Source organism: Bos javanicus, chromosome 11 (assembly GCF_032452875.1).
Source record: "Bos javanicus breed banteng chromosome 11, ARS-OSU_banteng_1.0, whole genome shotgun sequence".
NCBI classification, from domain to species: Eukaryota; Metazoa; Chordata; class Mammalia; order Artiodactyla; family Bovidae; genus Bos; species Bos javanicus.
Genome location: NC_083878.1, coordinates 15,790,114 through 15,816,778, shown reverse-complemented (window position 1 = coordinate 15,816,778; position 26,665 = coordinate 15,790,114). Strand labels below are relative to the sequence as shown.

General features: G+C 42.1%; 1 protein-coding gene across 13 annotated transcripts in view; it reads right to left on the bottom strand.

The window, feature by feature from the left end:
- LTBP1 (latent transforming growth factor beta binding protein 1) overlaps positions 1 to 26,665 on the bottom strand; it is a 456,789-nt gene that overhangs the window by 254,651 nt on the left and 175,473 nt on the right. For 5 of the 13 annotated variants that reach the window (XM_061432037.1, XM_061432039.1, XM_061432038.1 and 2 more), the window contains exon 5: positions 17,298 to 17,465. The exons of 1 other annotated variant lie outside the window; for it this stretch is intronic. In XM_061432037.1, coding sequence (XP_061288021.1) covers positions 17,298 to 17,465 — 168 coding nt within the window. Of the gene's footprint in view, positions 1 to 17,297; positions 17,732 to 26,665 lie in introns of those variants that run through there. 7 more of the 13 variants (XM_061432049.1, XM_061432048.1, XM_061432050.1 and 4 more) reach the window with 4 other exon arrangements.

Below are 26,665 nucleotides of genomic sequence, written 5' to 3'. Positions count from 1 at the left end.
ACGAAAGCTGAGCTTCCTGCAGCCACTGGTACACCCAAGTCCACAGCTGTCTTTTTCACAGTAGATGGGAACAACCCTGATGTCCATCAAGAGATGAATAAACAAAAGGTAGCATGTACATAAATGAAGGATTATCCAGCATTCAAAAAAGAAATTTTGACACATGCTCCAACCTAGAAGAATCTTGAAAACATTATGCGAAGTGAAATAAGCCAGACACAAAAAGACAAATGTTGTAGGATTCCACTGACATGAAATACCTAGAATAGGCAAAGTTACAGAGACAGAAAGTAGAAGAGAGGTTAGCAGAGACCAGGGAGGGAGAGGGATAGGGAGTTACTGTTGAATGGGTACTGAGTCTCTGTTTGGGACAATGAAAAGTTCTGGAAATGGATAGTGGTCATAGCTATACACCACTGCCAATGTACTCAGTGTTTCTGGAGTAGACACTTAAAAATGATGAAAAGGGTAAATGTCATATTTTACTACAACTAAAGAAAAGACACAACACAAAAAAGAAATCAGCCACTCGAATTATGTTTGGGTTCTTAAGAAATAAATCACTGCTATATTGGTGGGATTAAGAACAGGCATTCCATTCAAGTAAAAAAGCACCAAAGTATCAACTGTGAAAATTCCAAGTTTCCTGGGCAAGATGACCAAAACATAATGGAAAACTGCCATAAGAGGTTATAGACAGGTGAAGGCAATGTCTTTACTTGCTCTCTTGGGCTCTTTCTCATCCAAAAGTGAGCACTTGAAAAACATGATATATACATCACTGTCCAGCTAACCCAGAGTGTTTTGGCCACAGAAATTTTTCTGTTTTTAAGAAGTTAAATGACATATCAGACTTTTAATGCTTGGATCGTTTCTTCCTCCAAACTTGGCAATAAAACCCTTCTAAAGGCATGTGTAAAGACACTTGGGTTGGAAATAACAAACCTGTCCTTTCCCAAGATGCTATGTTTATTTGAACATGTGATGATGCTATCATTCAAACAAACACACTTGGCCTTCTTTCCTTTCCCGACAGCCACAGCACAGACACTTTTCAAATGAGTATCCACAGTAGCAATGGTTAGTGTTGAAAAGTGGTTTCTATTGTACAATCATTTCTGAGATGTGTGCTTTAAAAAAAAAAAAAAATGCCTCCTGTACTGCTTTCCCATTTGTTATTTCTTTAATTTCTGAAGAATCCTCATAATAAAGGCACATAAATCCTACTTGTTGAGTCATCCTGAGTCATCCCAAATCACCTCAATCCTCACACCCTCTGAAAGCCAATGAGATCTCATAAAAGCAGTCAAATGCAAACCGAGCCTGCAGGAGCCACTATCCAGTTTTTTAGGGAACACACATGTGACACATGTGTGTTCAGAGCCACAGCACCATCACAAACACATTTGTGACAAAATGCTGGAGGCTTTACCTAGAGAACAAGCTGGAGATTTAAGAGGGAAGATTCTCCAGGGACCCAAACAAAATACCAGTGTGTGTTCAAGAGGTTGGCCACTGGGAGGAAAAGGTGATGTTTAGGGCAGGGTTTCTTTGGCACTGTTGACATTTTGGACCAATAATTCTTCATTGCGGGGACTGTCATGTACGCTATAGGCTAGGAAGTAGCATTCTTGGCCTCTACCCATTACATACCAGGATACCTCTCCCCCTCTCCCCCAGCATGCACAACCAAAAACTTATCCTGGCACCACCAAATCTCTCTCCTGGGAAGCCAAACCTCTCCTGGTTGAGAACCATTGGACAAATTCAACATTTTCCCTTCCCACCTACATTAACGGTATGAACCAGATATTTCAGAGGCAGAGGAAACTGGGTGAGCGTCCAGGTAAGAATATGCCCACTGGATATGGGTAAATAAGAGTCCTCAGAGACAAAGATGAAGACACGGAACCCAGGTATCAGTAGATGACACTGGAGGAAGAGGAGGCCAGACTGAGGTGAAGGAAATATGGCGGACTTTTGAAGGCACAAAGGGGAGTTTCAACTCTGCTACCCCATTTAATAAATTCATGTTGACTGCTGTCCGTTAATTGGAAAAGGAAATGGCAACCCACTCCAGTGTCCTTGCCTGGAGAATCCCAGGGATGGGGGAGCCTGGTGGGCTGCCATCTATGGGGTCGCACAGAGTCGGACACGACTGAAGGGACTTAGCAGCAGCAGCAGCTGTCCATTAATTCAACTTCTCTGCGGGGAAGAAAGTGCTCTCAAGCACCATGATCCTAAGTTAAAATCCAGGCACCGTCAGTAGGAAAGTTTAGGGTAAAGACTGTATGTTACCAGAAAGTCAGGATGATGACTGTATGACAGGTTTAGAAAACATGGTATCATTCAAGTGTATCTTCTCTTAAAGACTAACTTCAAATGCTTTCAAAATACTTAACATTAATTGCAAGTAGGACTTACCTAGAACAATAGATCTGTGCAAATATATCTTCCTGTCCACTGTTCCTGAGAAAACAAATCTGTGCCCTAGTAATAGGAAGCCAAGACCATCATCCTTGCATATAGTTGTACAGATTATGAAATGGAACTTCTGATAATGGATTTGGGCTACATCCCAAAGCTGAGGACAAAGGCCAGTAACCGTCACCTCACTTCCTGGAACGCTGTCTACACTGCAGAAACCAGCTTGTTGCGCTGGAGAAAAGAAGGTAAAACGTCTTTAGAGAGCCTGACCACACTTCTCTTGGAATTCAAGGCAGTGAACTGAGAGACTTTCTCACTGTCTCCTGGAAAATTCTGTAGGTAGGAGGCAGACCAGAGGAGACAGAAATGTAGGGTAAAGAGAGAAGGTAGTTTGTGCCTCAGCTTTCACATGGCAAGGATGCAATCCTAGTGGGACCCTGCCAAGAGGCTTCCTGGAAGGGTGTGGAAATCTCAGCTTTAAGCGGGAAACTGAGATAGGAGATCTGCAGAAGGTTAACATATCTTGATTACATGGTTGCATCTTCTCTGGCATGTATAAATCGTTTCCTAATATAGTCTGAGACTCATACAGGAACACAATAGATAGATATCATTCATTCGTGATACTTTATCTTTCTGAAAACCACTATTTATTATAAACTAATGACACCTTAAAACCTTTGCTATGAAAAGGGTGATCCTTGGGCCAAGCAGTACCTCATCCCCCTGGAAACTTATTAAATATACAGAGTATCAGGTCCCACCCCAGATCTACTGAAACAGAATCTGCATCTTATCAAGAATCAAAGTGATTCTTATAAATAGGAAAGGGTGATGAGCACTGGCTTAGACCACAGGTCTCTCACACAGCTGTATATAACAATCTGCATCGTTTGCTGTCAAACTACACATACCCCAAAACACACCCAGAAATTCTGATTTAGGAAGCCAGAGCATGGACTGGCCATCTGTATCTTCTAAGTCCTACAGGACATTCTGTTGTATCCTGAGGACCAAGACCACTGATTTAATGGTTGGAGAAGACAGGCATTTGAAGCCAGGGTTCACCAACAGCTCCTAATGACTGTCGCATCTCCCCATAGCAAGAATTTTTACACAGGTGAACCCTCTTCTCCTTCCAAAGGCTTCATTAAGTCACCACCAACCTCTAACAAATCATCCAATTGGCTACAATTTTGCTTTTGAGAGCGATCAGGGCTCCCATTCAAAATGATCAAAAGGGACAAAAATGACACACCCAGTGGGGACACGCAGAGCAAGACAGGTTGTAAAGACACCAGAGGCCTCCAACTTGAGCCCCGTCCATGGCTGCCTGGGATATGTCAGTTTGACTCAGCACCAACTTCTCATAAAAGGCTTGTTATTTGTGAATGAAAATGAAAAGAACCATTCACCAGTCACCACCAAATGTTAGGTTTTCTTGTCTAGATTTTGTCTTGAGAGAAGAGTGAACACGACCTGATTTAAATCAGACCCTGACTTAGCCACTGTGACTGCTGCAGACCCAAATGGTCAAACTCCGCCACCATCGGAGCAGATCAAATTTCAAATAACCAGCTAAAAGAGAGCCCAGAACTCTTGAATCCCAGCTCAATTTCTAGGGTAGACACTAGGCAGACGGCACTATTAGTCCCTGCTGCAGTTTGTTTCTAAGAGTTAATTTCCTTAAATGAGATCCCTCAGAATTCTAAGGTTTTTAAGCAACTGCCAGGTAAAAGGAAGAAATACTTCTTCTGGCAGAAAATGGTCTATAATATGATGAAGTCTGACAGAAGGGAAATGATAATTACTGTATGAACAGCACAGTCAGGAGTCTTTTACCAAATAAGGTTATGATTTCTGCAGTGAGTGTATTTCAATAAAAGGATATTTTCAGCCTGAAGAGCCTAGCCTCTTTTTCAAAAAATGGTATAACAGAGTAAATTTTGTTTAATGCTAATGTATCTATTTATCAAGTACACAACTTTGGCATGCACATTATTTTTTTTTTCTTTTCCATACAACATGATGGTTTTCCAGGCACATTACGGGACTCTCAGATGTTTCTAATTACCCTCTGTATACACCCAATAAAACAGCTGGCTCGAGATATTATTAATACCACGAGAAGATCCAAAAGGCTCATAAATCACCCTTTCTTTAGAAAGGGACAATGCAGTGGCAAAAAGTGACATATTTTAATCTTGCTAAATAGCCTTAAGAATGTTCTAGTGCACTTACCTAATCTGCCAGGGACAGAGCAGTGGTCCGCTTTTCTCACAGTGAAGAATTTTAATGTCAAGTTGCCCTTTTACCTCTTCTAGGGAAAATCTGATGGAAATTAGGCTGAGTTTTTGTACTAGGAAAGCTTAGAAAGTCTCCATAATCCAGAACAAATTTTTATTGAATCTGATGGGCATCTGAAGTTTGGTCTCAGAGCGAAGAAATCTCTCATTACTGCATAAAGTTCTTTCTTTTTTCCACCAAATCTTACAAAAAGCCAATACTGCAGTCATGCCAGTTTCTCAATTATTGCATAAGTCTAAGTTCAAGATAATGGAGTCAAGCAGTAAGCCATTCCTCAAATCAATGCCCTTCAACTAAAGAGAAAATCGAGTTTTAATAAGTGCATCAGTGACACCATTCCATTAAATTGGCAACGGAAGGGCATCTGGTTCGTCTCATTTTCTTTCTGATATAACTTCGGGAAATAAATCGCAAACAAACTTCCTCACTCACTTAATCCTTCTCCATTTGGTAGTTATTTTATTTTCCTGGACTGCACAGGCTGAAGAGGACTGTGTGGCTGCCCTCAGAAACATTTTCACATCATCTGTAATGTTAGTTCCAAGAGGTTTTTCCAACAATACACAAATTCATTATTCTTCCTCCACTTGGAAGAAGTGTATATACCTGAATATCAAAAGCTGATACAAATGTTCAACTTGTAGACAACAGACGCAAAATTGTTCCCAACTCATAAGCCAATAAATGCTGCAGGTATATACTGTATCACATAAATATGACTTCAGTGTCTATTTTAAGTCCGGCAGTGTTTTTAAATTGACTCCAACCTAGGAGCCCAGAGGTAAAGGACACAGACGACAGCCAAGTGAAGAAACCAAAGCAGGATCAAATGTTAGAATCACACATCACTGGGGATGTCCCATCTATTCAGGATGATTACTTATCCTCCTGACCATAGCTTTGGGTTCCAAAGTATACCACATGGTCCAAATGCTCTCAACCCTTGTCAGCTCATAAAACACAAGAGCTTCTGGGGTAGACCCCTCTCAAAGAGGTGGTGCATGATCCAAGGCAGAGGGGGCCACAGTGCTTGTTGGCTGTCTCTGCCATATGACAATGCTGACAATTCTTTGTGGGTAGTCTCGCCCAGAGCAAGCCTAAATGTAAGGAAAAGAGCCTTCCGTGCACTAGAAGAGTTGGTTCTAACAAAGTACCAACATGAAGGAGTACTGGATACACACTCTAGGGTCTTTCTTAATGCTACTGTGCTATCAGGATGTCCCTCTCCATGGGACACGGCAGCAAATCCTCTCCAAGCTCCAAGAGAAGGCAGTACTCTCCCTCAGTACACAGGAGGTAGGGTTTACTAAACAAGAGGATTTGTTATATTTGGAAGTAGAGAAAGATCTTCAAGGAACCCACATAAACCTCCAGCCTGTTTCTTCTCATGAGCCTCAGAACAGCTCTATAAGGATGGTCAAGGCATTATGGGATTCATTTGACTAGTGTGGAATCAAAGAGGTTCAATAACCAGCCCAGGGGCCTTGGTCAGCAGTCCACCTGGCTCAGACCACTGAGTGTCCACTAACGCAGTAATGACTAGAGGTGAAATAGGAAGAGAAAAAGGCAAAAGGCATCACAGGTGGAAATATTTGAAATGGAACTTGAGGTTGTTCCTTAAAAAAACTGTCAGTATTTAGACAAATGCAGAAATAGGAAGCAGGAATTCCATGTAGTGGGAAGTTACACTAAAGGTCTAGGAATTTAACTGCATTTCACCCTGAGCAGCCAGTACACTGTAGTCAGTGTTAAAAGTGTAAAATCCAGGACTTCTCTGGTGGCTCAGTGGTAAAGAATCTGCCTGAAAATGCAGGAGACACAGGTTTGATCCCTGGTCCAGGAAGATCCCACATGCCAAGGGGCAACTAAGCCTGTGCGCCACAATTACTGAGCCTGCATTCTAAAGCCTGGGAACACCAGCTACTGAAGCCTGCATGCAGTACAGCCTGTGCTCCCCAACAATAGAAACCAGCACACTGAGAAGCCTGCACACCACAACCAGAGAGCAACCCCTGTTCAACTCATCTAGAGAAAAATCCTTGCAGCAACAAAGAGCCAATACAGTCAAAAATAAATGAATACATTTTTAATGTAAAATCCAAACTTCAGGCAACGTGTTACAAACATACCCTTTTTCATGCATCTTCCAGACACTGGACTGTGCTCTTCCCTAGGACCCCAAACCCTATAGAGACTTCTCAGATGATTATTCCACTCCTGTAATTTCAGTTGCCCAAGGAGTCACGAGGAGGCTGTGCTGGGTAGGTGTGTGCATGCCATCCTCACACGCGCACCTGCAGAGACAATGTACTCTGTCCACCAGCACTCGTGAGGCATCTCCCAAGTGCAGTACCGCACCCACACGGGGGATGCCAACAAGAAACACAGGGCCCTGTTCGCAGGCAGTTCAGAGCTCAGTGGAAGAAACGGGCATGGCTACCGATAAGGAAAGTGGGGCCCTGGAGCCAGAGTGGTGCTTGGCTGACTCCTGCAAAGGCAGTGGGTGATGCCCAGGCAGAGCAGGTAGGGGAATGCACCACCCCCCACCCCAGCAGAGGCAGCAGTGTGAACAGAGGCACTGAAGACGCGGAGCACTGTGGGACCTCAGTACCTCCAGAGGCTCAGTTTAGCTGAAGCAGAGAGAGTTTCATGAGCTGAGCAGTTTAGAGTTTTCCAAAGATCATTCCACATGCTCAAGCTGACAGACGAGGAAAGAACACACACTTTGCGACACTGTGTTGCAGACTCCAAGGAATTTTGAAAGGTCATTTATCCTAGGCTAGCCTAGACTCCTTTAAGAAGTCCCATCCACCCCCATGATATAGGCCAGACATGGCTTAAAAGGAACAATCGATCACACATGCCTTTCTCACAGCCTCACAGACTGCTGAACCCTCTTTTACCTAAGGCTTTTTTTCAAACTGTCCCAGCTACAGACATACATTCTATACTACCCACTCAGGGTATCTTCAGTATACATTCTATATAGTATAGTATATATAGTATATACATTCTATACTACCCATTCAGGAATCTTCACCTTCAGTCAAATAGCATCTCATTTTCTCCCGATTTTGGCTTTTAGTGTTAACCTATTGGCCCTCTTTGGTTGAACCACCATTCCATGAAGCCCTCTTCCATTCATTACCCTCCCCCAACACACACAGACACACACACCCCTGCCCTGATCCACCTTTCCATGAAGCCCCCTTCCACTCAGTGCTGCTGCTGCTGCTAAGCCACTTCAGTCATGTTCGACTCTGCGACCCCATAGACAGCAGCCCACCAGGCTCCCCCGTCCCTGGGATTCTCCAGGCAAGAACACTGGAGTGGGTTGCCATTTCCTTCTCCAATGCATGAAAGTGAAAAGTGAAAGTGAAGTCGCTCAGTCATATCCGACTCTTAGCGACCCCATGGACTGCAACCTACCAGGCTCCTCTGTCCATGGGATTTTCCAGGCAAGAGTACTGGAGTGGGGTGCCATTGCCTTCTCCGTTCACTACCCTCCCCCAACACACACACACACACACACACACACACACACCTGCCCTGATCCACCTTTCTGTGAAGCCTCCTTCCATTCACTACCCTCCCCCAATACACACACACACCTGCCCTGATAAACAGAACCAATTTTATTTCCCTTACTTAAAAGCTCCATGCCAAAAATCATGTCACCTGTCTAATACAAAATAATGTTAAAGAAGTTACAGCTTTTCTGGTAATTTGATTCTACATCTAAGACCCTATCCTTGTTGCTATAAATAACCAAGACTCCTTTTGCAAAAATTCCAGGACCATTTTTTCACCCAGAGGACAAGACTTACTTGTCTCTATCCTCTGTAGATAAGGGTCTTTATCTACAGGTACTATTAAATGATTTCCTGATACAATACACATTGCTAAAACCAACCCAAAATGATATTTGGGAAAGTCTGAATAAATGCTTCTCACACCAGCCTTTGGAGAGGCTCTACAGCTTAAATAACACAACAAACACAGTCACAGAGTTAGATTAATAAGTTTGTGGTGTTCCCTCCAAGAGCTCATCACTAGCTTCACTTAAGTCTTTGCTTAAATAGCGTCTCAGAGAATCCTTCCTGACATACTTGAAGTAGTGATCCAGGCCTTCCACCAACGCTCCCAAGCCTCTCCCCCTCTCAACGTTTCATCACAGTATCTATCACTACATGACATTATATCATAAATAATGTTTCTGGCAAAATATTTTTGGTAGTATACATTTGATAGTAGTATACACTCACTCAGTTCAGTTCAACTGCTCAGTCACGTCCAACTCTTTGTGACCCCATGAACTGTAGCATGCCAGGCTTCCCTGTCCATCACCAATACCCAGAGTTTGCTCAGATTCATGTCCATCAAGTCAGTGATGCCACCCAACCATCTCATCCTCTGTCTTTCCATTCTCCTCCTGCTTTCAATCTTGCCCATTCCAACGAATCAGCTCTTCGCATCAGGTGGTCAAAGTATTGGAGCTTCAGCTTCAGCATCAGTCCTTCCAATGAATATTCAGGACTGATTTCCTTTGGGGTTGACTGGTTGGATCTCCTTGCAGTCCAAGGGACTCTCAAGAGTCATCTCCAACACCACAGTTCAAAAGCATCAATTCTTCTGCACTCAGCTTTCTTTATGGTCCAATTCTCATATCCATACATGACTACTAGAAAAACCATAGCTTTGACTAGATGGACCTTTGTTGGCAAAGTGATGTTTATGCTTTTTAATATGCTATCTACATTTTTCATGGCTTTTCTTGAAAGGAACAAGTGTCTTTTAATTTCATGGCTGCAGTCACCATCTGCAGTGATTTTGGAGCCCAAAAAAATAAAGTCTCTAACTGTTTCCATTGTTTCCCCATCAATTTGCCATGAAGTGATTGGATGCCATGATCTTAGTTTTCTGAATGTTGAGTTGTAAACCAACTTTTTCACTCTCCTCTTTCACTTTCATCAAGAGGATCTTTAGTTCTTCTTCACTTTCTGCCATAGGGTGGGGTCACCTGCATATTTGAGGTTATTGATATTTCTCCCACCAATCTTGATTCCAGCTTGTGCTTCATCCAGCCCAGCATTTTGCATGATGTATTCTGCATATAAGTTAAATAAACAGGGTGACAATATACAGCCTTGATGTACTCCTTTCCCAATTTGGAACCAGTCTGTTGGTCCATGTCCAGTTCTAACTGTTGCTTCCTGACCTGCATAGATTTCTCAGGAGGCAGGTAAGGTATATTCCCATCTGGTATTCCCATCTCTTGAAGAATTTTCCACAGTTTGTTGTGATCCACACAGTCAAAGGCTTTGGCATAGTCAATAAAACAGAAGTAGATGGTTTTCTGGAACTCTCTTGCTTTTTGATGATCCAGCGGATGTTGGCAATTTGATCTCTGATTCCTCTGCCTTTCCTAAATCCAGCTTGAACTGGAAGTTCTAGAAAATGTGGAAGTTCTCTGTTCACATACTGTTGAAACCTGGCTTGGAGAATTTTGAGCATTACTTTGCTAGAGTGTGAAGTGAAGTGAAGTGAAGTCACTCAGTCGTGTCCAACTCTTTGCGACCCCGTGGACTATAGCCTACCAGGATCCTCCATCTATGGGATTCTCCAGGTAAGAATACTGGAGTGGGTTGCCACTTCCTTCTTCAGGGGATCTTCCCAAACCAGGGTTCAAACCCGGGTCTCCCGCATTGGAGACAGACACTTTAACCTCTGAGCCAGTGAGATGAGTGCAATTGTGTGGTAGTTTGAACATTCTTTGGCATTGCCTTTCTTTGGGACTGGAATGAAAAGTGACCTTTTCCAGTCCTGTGGCCACTGCTGAGTTTTCCAAATTTGCTGGCATATTAAGTGCAGCACTTTAACTGCATCATCTTTTAGGATTTGCGATACCCTCTTGGAGAGTACACTCACCAGTTTGTAGTTTTTTAATTTTTGGTTGAATATATGTGACATAAAATTTACTATCTTTACCATTTCTAAGTGTACAGTTCAGCAGTGCTAAGTATATTCATATAATCTTTTGATTGTTACCTTCAAACAGAAACTTGGTACTCATGAAATAATTCCTCATTTCCCCATTTTCACCAACACCAGCAACAACTACTACTACTCTAAGAATCTGATTACTCTAAGCATTACGTAAGTGGAATCATATTTGTCTTCTCATGATTAGCTCACTTCACTCAGCATAATGTCCTAAGGTTCATACGTTTTACTGCAACATATTTTTAATATAGCAGGAGAGCAAGGACTTTGCCTATCTTGTTCATTGCTATATTCCTAAGGCCTAAACCAGTCCCTGGCACACAGTAGGTGTTCAATAAGTATATATGAGATAAATTAATGTCCCCAATGCAAAGTCTTTTATGGATGCTTCACAGCTTAAATAAAGGAAATGCTCTACATTATGATATTTACTAAGTATTAGAAGATAATTTGAGAATGCCAAATATATTTCAGAGTAGTTGGACAAGTTCATAACCACTCTAAATTGTCCAAATGAAAGCAACCATTTTCTTAATATTGTATTGGCTCATCTTTCAAAAACATACAGCCTGTACAATGCATTAAGGAGGAAATATATGTGCCAATTCAAAGAGTGACGTGTTGCTTTCCCCTGATTTCTGTGCTGGATGACTGTCAAGGGATCTGAACAATGACAAGAAGGTGAAGGCCTGAGTGTCTGACCTAAGCTGCTCCCCCAAGTCTCAATTCTTCTCCATCCTGAGCAGTGATGCTGGTTTATTTAATGCCTCATTAAGAGTGAATTTCCTTCCATCCTTATGAGGAGAACCTACATAATGAGTGTATTATCACAGAGGCTTCCTTTCCACCCCACAACACTATGGTGTTGAGATGGCTTTGTGCCATACGTGGGGAGATCCCCAGTGTAGGGCAGCAAACCAACCTCAAAACAGGTGAAAGTGGCTAGAGGCTGCTGGCATTATTATGGGCTGTTCAAAGCTTAGATGATTAGACCACTAGTTTCCTGCCTAAAAAACTGAGAAACCTTCCCTCTCTCTTCTTCAAAATGACCTTTTCAGAGAACTCTCCTAGTAAGTTCTGAAAGACTAAAATCCAAATGCTTAAGCTTGAAATTCAAGGTGCTCCATGGCCTTGCTCCAGTCTACCTTCCCAGCCCCAACATCTAGTATATTACCACCTTTCGAGTTTATATGTAACTCCTCTCAATTTCCATATACCACCTGTGACCTCTTGTTTCCAGGTCTCAGTCTAAAGGGTTCATTCTTCCTTCCCATCCATCCTTAATTGGGGATGTATCACCGTGTCAAGCTGCATCATCCCCATCAGTCTATCATCAGACAACAAGCATTTACCCAGCTCCTCCTAGAAGCCAACAGGTTTAGCAGCTAAGGAGAGCATGAAAAACTAAACAGAAAAGTCGCATGCCATCCCTTCTCTCTCAAAGTATTCTTCCTCAGCTAGAAGTGGTATCTCCTCCTCTGGGGTCCTGCTATGCATTTTCTACCTTAAACGGGGGTTGTTTATACATATTCCTCATCTCCGCCTCAAAGCATAAGCTCTTAGAGGACAGTTTATGATTTTTGTTTGTTCTGGAAATTCTAGCACAGTGTTGTCTACCTGATTCCTTAACATAGGAGGCACCACAGGAGGATAAGAGGCTTTTAGACTCTGAAATAAAAAACCTGACTTAGAGTCATCTTTGACCAAACCACTAAAGCCTTGGAATGCATATCTACAAAATATGGATATTTACCTTGCTCAGGGGAAACAGGAACCAAACGAAATAACATGGGGTCATAGTGCTTACTGGGTTAGCCAAAAAGTTCATTTGGGTTTGTCCATTAGCCTGAACAAACTTTTTGGCCAACCCACACATTATCAAATACTTTTTGTCAGTATTCAATTGGTGCTAACAGAACATGAGTCCCTCATGTTCTCCACAGAGAAAATAGCATCACAGAAACCACATGTGCTAGTTTAGCAATCATGATTGCCTTTCACTCTCTCTCTCTGCAAGTAAGTTATGCCAGACAACAGTATTATTTTATTTGAAATATTCTGGTTGTGACAACATAGAATTTCTATATTCTTCTTATTAGAAGAACTTATAACTATAAACAACAACTTAAAAGTCCCAGGAGGTCATCTTCATGACATCCCCATGAAACGCAAAGAATCCATTAAAACAAACAACAGTTAACCTGCTGGCCCACCCAACTCGGGATATGCTTCCATCTTGGAAAAAAGGCAAAGGCACTTTCTATTCCAAAGCTGCTTTTTGAGATAGTATGCAGGGCTGTGTGGTTTCTGAGAGCTTCCACCATGGCACACAGGGCCCAGGGCCAGATGGTGAAGAAGGTGATGGCGCAGTCCATCGATCTCATCTTCAGACACTTGCAAATAGATCTCAGATTCAGGTGTAGCTTTACGAGCAAGTGAACATGCATATAGAGGGCTGTATCATTGGTTTTGATAAGCATATGAACTCGCATTAGATGATGAAGAGATTCATTCTAAAAGTCAAGAAAACTGGGTCAGATCATGCTAAAAGGAGAGAAACATTACTCTGTACCACAGTGTCTCCAACTAGGAATGATCAGTGAAGCGAGAAATCACTTGGCAATATGGTGTGTTTTTTAGGCACCCTTCGTTAGAAATGTACTAAAACATGTATTCATATTGTTTAGCTCACCCTCATGTTATTGCCCTCTGGAGGAGGGCATGGCAACCCACTGCAGTATTCTTGCCTGGAGAATCCCCATGGAGAGAGGAGCCTGGTGGGCTACAGTCCATAGGGCTGCAAAGAGTCAAACATGACTCTCTGCGACTCAGCAGTAACAGCATGTTATTACCAGATGACAAAAAATGCTGTGGGATTGTTTTTAATCAAAAAAAGAGAGAGAGGTAAAGGCAGGACAGTGCAAGGAAGTGTGCCTCCAAAAGAAAGTCCTATTTAGAGTGTGCTTCACAGAAGATTCCACTTAATGCAAGTATTCTGTTATATCATGTCAACATCACATTCACAAAATAGAGATTATCCTAGAATCTCAGAGTATTTCTTGTGGACATCATCTTCATCCAGGCTTCACTTTTAGAGTCAAATTAAGTAGAAGTTATAGTTATTTCTCCCACTGAATTACCAGGAAAAGAGACTATATGCTTAATGGTCATGAGAAAAGCACCTGCCTCTCACATCTGAACAGTCCAGACTCACAGTCACCAAGACCAGAAAGACAACACAGAAGCAGCACCAAAAACGAAAGAAGGAGGGGACTGCCCTGGCGGTCAAATGGTTAAGACTCTGCACTTCTATTGCAGGGGGTGTGGGTTTAATCCCTGGTGGGGAACTAAGATTCCACATGCCATAGGGTGCACTCCCCCCACCCCCAGAAAAAAAGGAACCAATGTCACCCCTGTGCCTGCTATAACCCTCAACCTACCCACTATCTAACCTGCATTGTGTGGACGAGTGACCTGGACCAGGACAGGACCGAGAGCCAGATGAGCACGACCAATGGACACGAAGAAGCCAGTGTTCAAATCCAGGGCTCTTAAACACCAGTTGCTTATTCTCTGTTGTAACATCCAGCCTACTCAGAAAACCTAACTCCCTCAGGTTCTTCTTTTACTTTATCCCTCCTACACATCACAGTCAGACGCCAGGGAGGTAAAGCAGACACGAGGAGACCTGGGCTCTAGCCCCAGCTGGCTGACTTGCGTAATGAAGGGAGACTCACTGAAGCCAGCGTGCCTCAGTTTCCTTGTCCAAAAATATGGTGACATGAACATCTATTCTACCTGGACGTCACCATGGAAATGTTAAAACTTGTTTCTGCTATTCTGATCATCAAAATGGGTTATTTAATTAAGGTACCTTAATTACGAAATCTATATTGTTTTCCCTGTATTTTTTTTTTTTTTTGACTCTTTGGGGGCAGGAGTCAGCAAATGCTGGCACTAGAGTCAAATTCAGCCCATCGAAGGCTACAATGCAGCCACACCCATTCCCATACCTACCATCCATGGTTGATGTCACCAGGCCACACAGGACAGAGTGTGACACACACCGTGTGGGCTGCAAAGTCTAAAATACTCACTCTCCGGCCCCTGAAAAGTTTGCCAGCCTCCACATCTCAGTAGCCTTAAACATCAGAGGCCAAAAAGTAGCTGACAAATTACATTTTGAATTTTCCTCAAACCACTATTTTCCATGTAACACATCTTATTTGTCAAAAGATTTAACACATTGTGTGTGTGTATATATATATATATATATACAGAGATACATATAGATATATATAATACATATACAGAGTGAGGAAAACCAATTAGAAAACCACTTTCTGCAAGTAATAAAATCATCTAAAACCAGTACATCTCAAGAAGGTATCTTAGATGCCTAAAAATGAATTTCTGAAATTCTCTATTTCTGGCAAATCATAATCTCCAAATTCTACAAAAGTACCATCTTAAACAAAATAATTTTAAAAACTTGTCTGTCAAATCACCCTGTACTGGAATTAAAGTAGAAAAGAGAAACGGCTCAGGGTATAAATGAAACATTTCCCATAATTTCCGATGTGAAATTATTCATTACTCTGCCCTCTTCCTTTTATTATTTCTTCTTAAAATCAAACTACTTTGTCAATCCTTTTGTGGCAGAGTTGAGTTTTGGTTCTAAGATTTTTCAGTAAATAGCTGGGCTCCGTTTTGTATTTTGAACAGGCTGTGTGTATCCTGTTCCTAAACATCTGCTTAAATGCCAGAGAGGAAAGCGTGCAGCGTGTTTTAACAAGTAGACTTCCTCTGCTCCTCAAAGCCTTCAAATATTTAGTTTCGAAGTGAATACACCATAAGCCAAAAAATTACCACCCACCCAATTACTCTGTCATTTCTACTGTAAAGCTTTATGAAAAGAGACAAAAGGAAGAGAAGCAGACATTATCGATGATGGAAAAGGAAGAAAAGCAATGAGAATAAGGAAGGCAATCAAGGAAAGTAAAAATGGAAAAAAGCCATTTAGCTCATAATAACCTAATTGGGAACTTCTTCTCCCCTTCCTTGTCTATAGCCCTCCAAAAATGCCGAAAAACAGTTTCGCTTATTACTGATAAAGAAGAAGTCCTAAGGTTTTTAGAGATGGACTGAATTTTAGAAGCCACTAAATAGAAACCATTTATTTTATGGGCGAGAAAAACTACGGTCCAGAAATATTAACTGTCACATCCCATGGATTAGCTAGTTAGCAGCAGCACGGGGATCAAAATCTAGTTTCCCCGATCATCAGTTTAAACACACTTCCCATTAGACTCAGCTCCCTGCCCTGCTAAAGCATAATATGCCATTTGGCACCTAGCAGCTAAATTCTTCTTAGAAATATGTCCGAAGTACCCCGATCATCACCAGGAAATTAACAATACCCCTTTAAATAGTATCTATGGGCACATGTTTTTTCCAAGTATAGACTATCAAGAACAGTGCTTCAACCTCCAGAGAAACCCGAGTCACAATAGAGCAGCAGGATAATCAAAGAGCTAATGAGGACTTAAACTGCTTCCTTGTATTTGGTCTTGATGGAAATCAGTTTGAAACAGACACCCCCCCACCCCCTAGACACATGCTCCCAAGACTAAACAGCAATATTCCATAAAAAGACCAGATCTAGCCAGTGTTATTATCTGTCTGACATTTGGGTTATTCTTGTGAGTAACTCATAAAGTAACGTGGGTGTCTGTGATTATTTGAGTACACATGGCAAACCATAATTGGTCAAAAAATAATAAAAGACATTTTTCCGTGACAAAAATACCGTATTGAATGACAACATGGCAGTGTGACAGCATTCAGTGGACTGCAATACTTTCTCCATTTACAAAGTAGTAAAAAGAAACAAGAATGTAAAAGGAAAAGCCTTTTTGCAGTAACTACCATAGTTCATATTTAGATTATGAAAGATTAAAAGGTTTTAAGTGCTGACAGTAATCCAGGAGCATATCTTCCCCCAAATCCATGTCATACATCAAACTTATAATTTTGCCTTTTGATACACAGCAGAAACGTGGCAAAAGATGCAAGTCTGTATCCCTTTCTACAACTGAAAACACACATATTTGACAATTTTAAGAAATTTTTTAGAACCTGGCTATTTATAAAAGTTTCATCACCACCACCCAAATTTCCTCATATAAGTCAAATCTAACATAAATTCGACTTATCACCAAGCAGATAAAATCTGAAATGGGTCAATGCAAGCTGTACATCGGGGTCTTAACTTAAAGCCTCTTTCCTCCTGTCTCCCGATACCTCCCCATCACCACAGGCTGTGTCCATGATAAGTAACCAAGGGTAATACTCTCCTTGCCATCTCTCTCAGAAACCAAAAACCAAGTTAAAAATGATTCTGAAAGTAATTTAAAAGATCTAGTGAAGGCAGCATATTCGTACTGGTAGACAGAAACCCATTCAAGCAGACAGCAGTGTGAATGGAGGGGGTGTCTAAATGCTACGATCTCATCAAACGCTAGTCGGTCAGGACAGTTAGGGACCGTGGAGGAACTCACCCACTCGGAAGTTCGTGGCTGTCAGGGTGTCGGCAGCGTGACCATTCTCACTAATGAGAGTGGTGGTGTTCCCCTTCTCACAGCTGTTCTGACAGCTGCCCTTGGTGCAGGTCACTTTACAGATGCTCGGAGTAAAGACCACCTTGATGCGGCCAGTGTGGTTACTCACTAGGAGCGGAGGCAGAGAGAAAAAGAACAACAAACACATCAGCTTAGTATCCATGAACTTGCCTTGGAAGGTTTAAAAAAAAAAAAAAGGAAAAAGAGAAAGGAAGGAGAGGGGGAAAGAGAGAGCCCACAACCCGACAGGTTTAAGGAAAGAGGGAAGCCTTTAGTGCTCGCTGCTCTGTATCCAGTGGTGTCTCTGAAACAGGAGTAGGAAGCTTAGCAAACAGAACTCTGGGATGCACTCCAAAACCACATTTGAAGTCGAGTCACTGGAGTGGGATTACTAACCACAATGCTGCACTTTATTCACGGGCAGACAAAGAGCAGTACGGAGGGCACGACAGATGAAAGAGCCAGCCCTGACAGGCAGATGTAACGCACAGAGGCTGGCCGTGCACCTAGTGCTGAATAAACTCCTGTGTCCTCGACGTGCATACTTTCCCTGTTCCTCCACTTATTAAGTCACTATTTGCAGCCCGACCCCTGGAAATGTTTTAGGCATGCGGCATGTCTGAAAACATCTGTCTCAAATCTCCTGGCACTCCCAGCTGAAGTGATCAAATCCTGTGACGCAGCTGCGGGAGCCCAGTGCTTTTTCACAACTCTGGGGCACTCTTTCTCCATATAAAATTTTTCAACCTATATTTTGTTTTACTGTGAACAAGGTCCATCTAAAAAAAAGGGAGGTCAAGTCCCTGGGGCTAAAAGGTTGGCCTCTGTTAAAATGCCATCCCGGAGCTCTCACTGTGGCTCTTCACACGCCACCTAAAGTAGGTATTTCTTTCACTCATACAGCCCTTTAAGAAAAAAAAAAAAAACACCAGGTGCTACCACCTGTTATAAGACAGAGGCAGCATAACATCATAGAATTGGCACCCATCTTCAAGTCAGATTCTGGGTGGTAATCCTGGCTCTACCATGCAATGATCTTGGATCTGCCATCTCACTTTTTCTCCAAAATTTGAGAGAATTAGAACTGATATTTTCCAGCCAGTTTTAACTTGCCCGGTTTATCAGGAGTCAGCAAGTTATGGCCCTGGGATCAAATCTGGCCCACTGTCTGCTTTTGTAAATAAAGTTTTATTGGAACACAGCCACTCATGCATTTCTGTATTTACGGCTGCTTTTGTGTGGTAACAACAGAGCTGCACAGAGAAGAGATGACTTCATCCAGAACTGTCACTTGCAGCCAAGCCCCAGTATAAACTCTGGCAAAGCACAATACAGAAACCCTATTTGGAGATCCACATTTGTGGAATGCCCCCAGCCAGGTTCTTTCACTTCCCAGGAGCCTAGGCAGAAAACAAAGATGGTAGCAGCAGCTCAAGAGAGTGGAAGAGAGATGACTCTTCTCTGAAGCTTTAAGGCTGGTTGGAAGCAGTGCTCTTCCTGGTGTCACTGTGTTACTGCTGTTGCCATAGGAAAAGCCTGCCGTTGGGTCAGCCCATCTCCTGCCATCCCCTGCCCAACAGAAGAGATTCTTCCCCCTTTACACTGCTTTGTTTGACCAGGATTGTATTTTCAGACAATCATCCAAGAAGCCTCTATGGGCCCTCAACAAAACGTGGTCAAATCTGAGCTTGGAAACAAAAACATTAAACCAAAGGAGCCATCAGAATTTCAAGGTTGGAATGGGGCTTCAAATATATTCTGACTTCATTTATTTGAACATCTGTAGGAACAGGAAGCTCATTACCCACTAAGATGGCACATTCTAGTCATGAGCTGTTTCTCAAAAATGCTATTCTTAAGCTGAAGTTATGTCCTCATAGTCGGCTATACTCATTAATTCTAGTTCACCTCCCCTCACGATCTAATGCCTCTTTCACATGGCAGCCCTTCAACTCGTCAAAGATACTACAACAGAAGCCAAGAAGGCTGACGTTACAAGGGATCTGAGAAGATCCACTTGGGTTGGCCCTCTCACTGAAAAGAAAACAATTCTTCTGGAGCAGAAATGCCCTCAATTCTTTTCAAATGTTTTTCTAAGACTGTTTCTCATTCACCAGTGGTTCTAACACAGATCAGGATACATACTCTGGGGTGGGGAGGTATCTTAGTGGCCTACCAGGTTTTCCAGGCCCTTCCAAGAAGGCACCCAGAAACCTCTTCTACAAAGAGCTACACAGTGAATATTTTAGAGCCGTAGGCCTACAGGACTCTGCTGCAACCATTCAACTCTGCTGCGGTAGCAGGAAAGCAGACTGTGAAAAACTATATGTCAATGAATGAGTGTGGCTGTGTTCCAATAAAACTTTATTTAAAGAAACAGTTTTCAAACCAGTGCTTTACATGCTTTCAGGACATTTAAAATTTGGGGTGGATTATGAAAGTGAAAGTGTGTTAGTCGCTCAGTCGTGTCAACTCTTTGCAACTCCATGGACTGTAGCCCACCAGGCTCCTCTGTCCGTGCAATTCTCCAGGCAAGAATATGTGTTGCCATGCCCTTCTTCAGGGGATCTTCCCAACTCAGGGATCAAACCCTGGTCTCCTGCATTGCAGGATTCTTCACCATCTGAGCCACCTCATACATTTTAAAAACTACAATGGAATGCTGATTCTAAAACAGACAAAACTCACCTAGTTTGATTTTTTTTTTTTTTTACAGTAGAAGGAAAAAAAAAAAATCAGCTTAAGTTGTCAGACCATGCTTACAAATATCTTGAGAACACTTTGTGTGTCTAAGTGTGTGAAGCCCAGTGGGAAAAAAGGAGACAACATCATCCCACTTCAAAAGAATATAAACTTCTATTTTTTCTGGCTCCTAGTACAATAATGAAGATGAAAATGGTGTGCCAAGTATTTTGTCTTCTCTGGCATTAACTCGTAGTATCAGCAGCTGCCATGCAGATGCCTATCCCGTTACCTAAATTATGCTCACTTAGGTGAACTGAGACATCCAAAGAAAGCAAGCCCTTCATCATTATTCCCATTTTACCTCCCAGCTACAGTAGTCACTTTATAGGCACTTGAGATTCTCTAGGCCTATTGTTTCTAGTATGTTTCTTGGCCAAAAAAAATTCTTTTTGGCCTAGAATTATCTGTATTTTCAAAAGACAGAGACAGTTTCACATGACTTAATTCTGAGTTTTTAACACTCACAACTTCTTGGAAATAGAAGATATATTTTATATTTCCCCCCTTGTGTTTCATAAGTATCCTACTATAAAGTAATCTAATTCTAAAACAGACATTTGTATTCTCAATGGATCCTGTGTCTACAGAAGCATTTAGAATATTTCTTCACTATAATTAGTTTTAGTTTTCCATATCAATCTGAAAATCAATACTGAAAAACTCAACTGTTTGACATTTTGTCATCCAGAGCTCTCAGAGGATCTGCGTAGACATTAAATGCATTAGAAAATAGTCTTACCTATGTTCACTCCTTTCAAATCATTTCCACTTCTTTAAAATCATTTCATCATATCTAGGGTATTATGTGAAGAGTAAGTTTCATGATACAATACCGAGTTTGAAATTCTTGGCATGTGATGAGCTGAATTTACTCATCTCTCAAGAGTTCAGTCGGAGAAGGCGATGGCACCCCACTCCAGTACTCTTGCCTGGGAAATCCCATGGACGGAGGAGCCTGGTGGGCTGCAGTCCATGGAGTCGCTAAGAGTCAGACACGACTGAGCGACTTCACTTTCACTTTTCACTTTCATGCATTGGAGAAGGAAATGGCAACCCACTCCAGTGTTCCTGCCTGGAGAATCCCAGGGACGGGGGAGCCTGGTGGGCTGCCGTCTATGGGGTCGAACAGAGTCGGACATGACTGAAGTGACTTATCAAGAGTTCAGTGGGAATTCATTTGGTCTTTAAGAGGCATCTCCCTCAAAAGCCTTGAATAAATTAATACCCAAGGGCCCCGTGAAAGAGAAAGTGAAAGTCGCTCAGTCGTGTCCGACTCTTTGCGACCCCAAGGACTATAAGTCCATGGAAGTCTGCAGGCCAGAATACTGGAGTGGGTAGCCTTTTCCTTCTCCAGGGGATCTTCCCAGCCCAGGGATAGAACCCTGGTCTCCCGCATTGCAGGCAGATTCTTTAGCAGCTGAGCCACAAGGGAATAAAGTAGGTAACCCAATTAATGTGGAATAAACAAAGAGACTCAAAGGATGACTAAACAACCCCACAGAGATCGGGGCTCACAGGTCTCTCTGGTGCACCTCTGGGTTTACCAGTGATGAAAAGTGAAGCCCACAGTTCAAACCCCTGGAAGATCATTCCTAGCTGCACCCATTGGCTGATTGAAGTATTTCAAATCTCTGAAGCCGAAGTCAGCCCAGTCAGAAGTTAATAGGATTATATTGTAAAGTAATTAGCCTCCAATTAAAATAAATAAATTTAAATTAAAAAATAATAATAATAAAAAAAAAGAAGTTAATAGGGCAACTCTTGGCACAGCTTTCATGCTCAGTCCCTCTGATGAAAACATGTAATTTGTAGATCCTCATAGGTAAATCAGTCCCAGAAATCTTTACCAGGCATTTTGGGTTTTAGAGTCCTTGGCTAGAAACAGATTGCCCGAGGCAACATAGCGCCTCCACTGAGCCTCCGAGTCACTCAATCAAGACACTTGAGAGTCAACATCCTGTTTACAGATCCTGCCGGACCCTGTGTGCATTCACACCACCAAGAAGGGGTGCTGGCACGTGGTTAAAACAAACCACAGACATTCAGACTGAAAGACAAATGGGGTGGAAGCGAGGCCGATACCCTCCCCAGTACAAAAACCTTTCATTTCTGCTTCCCAATCCTAACAACAGAGCAAAACTTAAAAATGCGAACACTGTCCTTGACAAATGGACTTCAGTCTAGAAAAAAGCACAGCTGCCATCTTTCAGTCATTAAACTAGGATGTGACCAAAAGCAAAGGCAGCCAAAGAAATAAATATAACAAGTTCAAGACTCACATCAGAGGTCATGAACAAAGTGTCTCTCCTCGCATCCAACCAGAATGCTGTGACTCAGCCCTCACCCAACGTCAACAAGAGGGGCCAACCAGCACCAGCAACATCCTCGGAAGCAGAAGCATTGTCTCCGTGGGTAAAAGGCACCATCCTGCCTAGGGGACGGGGGCCTATTTAAAGAGACTGAGGAGCCGATTCAATACCCAGGCCACGTGGGAAAGAAATGAAGTGAACAGCTCATTTTCCAGCTTTGCAACCCACTGCCGACCCCCGGGCCAAGGATTCTTTGAAGGACAAATCATAAACACATTAAATAATGCTTAGAATAACAGGACTTGATTGTTCAGCTCTCTGGCCTTGCTTAACTCCTCCTGGACTATTAAAATAATGCCAATAGAGTACCCCGTTCTCAAGAAAGGTGCTATGTAAACAGAAATGTGTCAAATCTATTACTTCATCAAGTTGCCCCAGTCATGGAAAATTCTTCTAGAGGGAAACAGAGGTAACTAGTTCTGCTGTGGGCACTTTCTCAGATGAGAATCTAGGGTTACAGTCCAGCACCATCTCTTGGAGTTCTTCCACAGAGAACTAACTGAATGAAGAGGTAGGGAGATATAGTTGCTGCACAGGTGATATAAACTAAAACATCTGTGCCCCCTCCTTTCAATGCTCTCTTAATATTCACTGAAGGAAACTGTGTCAGTTCCTCACCTCTTACAGAGGCCTCCATGATTTCCTTACATTTTTATACATGTAAGAAGATAGATATATAAAGAGGCAAAGGAAGCAAGTATATTAAATCATTTAAGAATACACTTCTGGATATATTCTTAGTTTCTTGAAGAATGGCTTATTTCTCATAAAGCAGGTACTAAACATATGCCATGTTTAAAAATGTAAATACAGTTCCCAAAATATTCGTTTGGCAGAAATGCTGCAGCTAACTAGCTGTGCTCAAGTGTGACTTCCCTTATTATTTCATGGAGAAAAGAGAAGCTACAAAGCTAGGCTACCAACTTACCTGGATCGACAGTAATCCTGCTTTCTCCCAATACAGGAGGTGATCCTCCCTAGGATCAACCGTCCATTAAAGCAATGGATCCCCTTCCCCTCCTCCCTGTTTGTTCCCATTAGCAGGCACAGCTGCTGTACCATGTCCCATCTGTCAAGAACACCTCTCCTCTCATCATCCCCATTCCGTTCCCCTGCAGGTTCCACTCTATTTCCCAGCCCTCCTTACAGCCAAACCCCTCTGAAGAGAGGCTCTGCTGGTTGCCTCCACCACCTCCCCTCCCATTCTCTCTTGAACCTGCCTGAGCCAAGCTCTTGCTGTCAACACTTCAAAGCTGCTCCAGTGAAGGTCACCCCTGGCCTTCAAATCCAACGGTAAATCCTCTAGCTCCTTATGAGTCAAACCTCCAGCCTATTTGACACAGAAGAACCACTCTGGTTCATGATACACTTTCTTTACTTGGCTTCTAGGTTACCCTGTCCTCTTATGGTTCTCTCCTACCTTGCTGGCCCCTGCTCTTCCTGATTCTGTTCAGGGGAAGGCTCCAGAGCTCAATCTCTGTAGCCCTTTCCTTTCTATATCAACTTGCCAGATGCTATCATCCTACCTCATGGATTTAGATGCCTTATACAGATTTCTGGATAGAGAATGTTTAACTCTGGCCTGGACCCCTCGATCTTGTATATGTGCATATAGGCACTGGAGATGTGTGTGTTTATGTATATATCCAAGTACCCAATTGTACAGCTGCTTCCGGGACTCTGTCAGGTAGGTGTCTAAAGTCTAGTGGTCATCCCAAGCAAACATTCAAAATTAAGCTCTGGTTCTTTCCTGTACCCACAATCTAATCTGTTCCTCTTCAAGTCTTCCCCTGTCTTTGAAAATGGCAAATCTATTCTTGATCGTTTTTTGGTTATGTGAGATGCAGTACAACATGCAAGGTCTGTTAGCTCTATGTCCAGGGGAATAAGTTCTCACCACCTTCTTCATGGCAAACACTTTGGTGCAATTCACTTTCATCTTCTGTCTGGATCATTTCACGTCTCCCAGCTTGACTTCCTCTTTCCAACTCTGCCTTCCTACAGCTTTTACTCACACAGCATTCAGAGCATCCTTAAATGTTCGGCAGTCAGATCATGGCACTCCTCCCTTCAGTGACCTCCCATCTCTTTCAGGATACAAGTCAAAAGACCTCACAAGGGCCTGCTGGGCTCTGCACAAGCTGTGAGTGCCCCACACCCGACCACGTCTCTTACACCTGTTCCCAATCCACTCACTCTGGCCTCTGTGCTATTCTTCAAATACTGTGCACATTCCTGTCTCAGGGAACTTCTTATTCCCTCCGTTTAGAATATGCTTCCCCAGAGATACACAGTGTCTTCCTTCCCTTCAAGACTGCTCCAAAACATCACATGACCAGATTTTCTCCAACTACCTGGCAAAAACTGCAACACCAACCCCTCCCCCTCCGCCGCACATAACTGATTCTTTCTGTGCCTTGTTTCCCATTTCCTATTTATTCTAAAGACACTTTATAGATTTGGTATTTCACTACTGTCATTAAAAACAGGCTCCATGAGGGCGGGAAGGTGTCTGGTCACTAATAAACACTGAACTTGTGTCCCATAGCAAATGCTCAAGAAATATCGAATGAATAAACTTCACTGACAGAGAAGTAAGGAAATAATATTTATCTAAGGGATAATTGTCAGTAATTTTATTTAAAAAAATAAACTTCTATGAAACCTTTGGCCTCAAAACATTTATTTGATGCTATATTTGTCAGAGAAAAATATTTTAGTCATAAAAGTTTCAGATTAAGGGAAAGCACAGTTGTTATTCAGGAAACCCTGCAATAATTACAAAAAAAATTTTCCCAAAATCATTAAACTGTTACCAAAAAATGGTCAATGACATAAAGTAAAAAATTTCAATTAAACATGCCAATGACCGAATAACTGAACAAACAGGAAATAGAAATTTCTCAAGAACTTTTTCAAAAGAAAAACAATTACTTGCTCCCAAAATTTCACAACATATTATGCAAAAATCAACATGACACATAATGGAAATTTCCACTAATTTTATAAATAAAATTTAAGATGATGTCTAAGGAGTTTAGTTTTTGAATATATTTCTGATTTACTTAGCATTCATTCTCTTTGTTAGGCTAAAAACAACTAGGAAATTAAAAACACTTCTACTCAGATCTTCAAGACTGATGTGAATTGCCATGAAGCCATAAAATCCACCCAGAAAGAGAAATACACTTTGGTTCGCAGTTCAGGGAGACTGGCAGAGGAACTAAGCAGAGATCCAGCAATAAAGATGGTAGATTTCATCCCAAATTTCCACTTATTTTAGGAGTTGGGTCTCATTCACCATTTCACTCATTTAAGCTTTGTTTTAGCTTGACTTGAGATTAAAGGACCAAGACTTTCACTTAGAATTGTACATTTTCTCAACTTCAATCTTGCCTTTCCAGCCAGACTCCACTATCCCAGCAAGAATTTAAAAGGCACACCTTGAGTCTTCAGGATTGTTTTAATAATCCTTCCTTTTTCTCCTTGGAGTTTTCCCTTCTTAAATAACAAACCTAGGTTCTCTTCTCTAGAAATACAATAAAAGGTCCTATTTTCATCCCTGGAACAAAATCCAGTATGTTTGAAGGTATAATATATTTTATAGTCAAAGAGACTCACTTTTACCCAACAAGTAGTTTACCCACCCAGCAGAATCTTACCAAGCATATTCGGGAAAAGAAAATATAGTTGGTAATTAAAGTAGAGAACTAGCAAAACAAAGGCTCTCTGATATTTTCATTTTCTGATCTTTTCTGTAAAATATGTTTAACATCATAGACCCTGAGGGAATTCAAGCAACTGACCAGCCATCCTTCATGGGGTGCCCTCCTCATTTCTGGGGTCCTACAACTGCAGCAGGCCATCGTTCCATGGTGCTTTCTTCAACATGACTTGAAAAACCCTATCTAGAACATGTGGGAATCTCTCCTCTGCTCCTAATCCTTAATGCCAGAGAACCAGCCCCTCCAGAATGAACTGTGGTATTTGAGATGTGGTGACTGCAGAGTTGAAGAAACACAAGACTTAAGTTCATAACCTTCAAAGTAATAAAGAATACTGGGAGGAGCACAGTAGACCCACTTCCCCAATCCTGAATGGAGAGTGCAACTCTCTGCCTGGATCTAGAATCCTGACAATCATGGCAACCATCCTTAGTGAGGGTTACGTGAGTCTGCCTAGGGATTTTTAGTT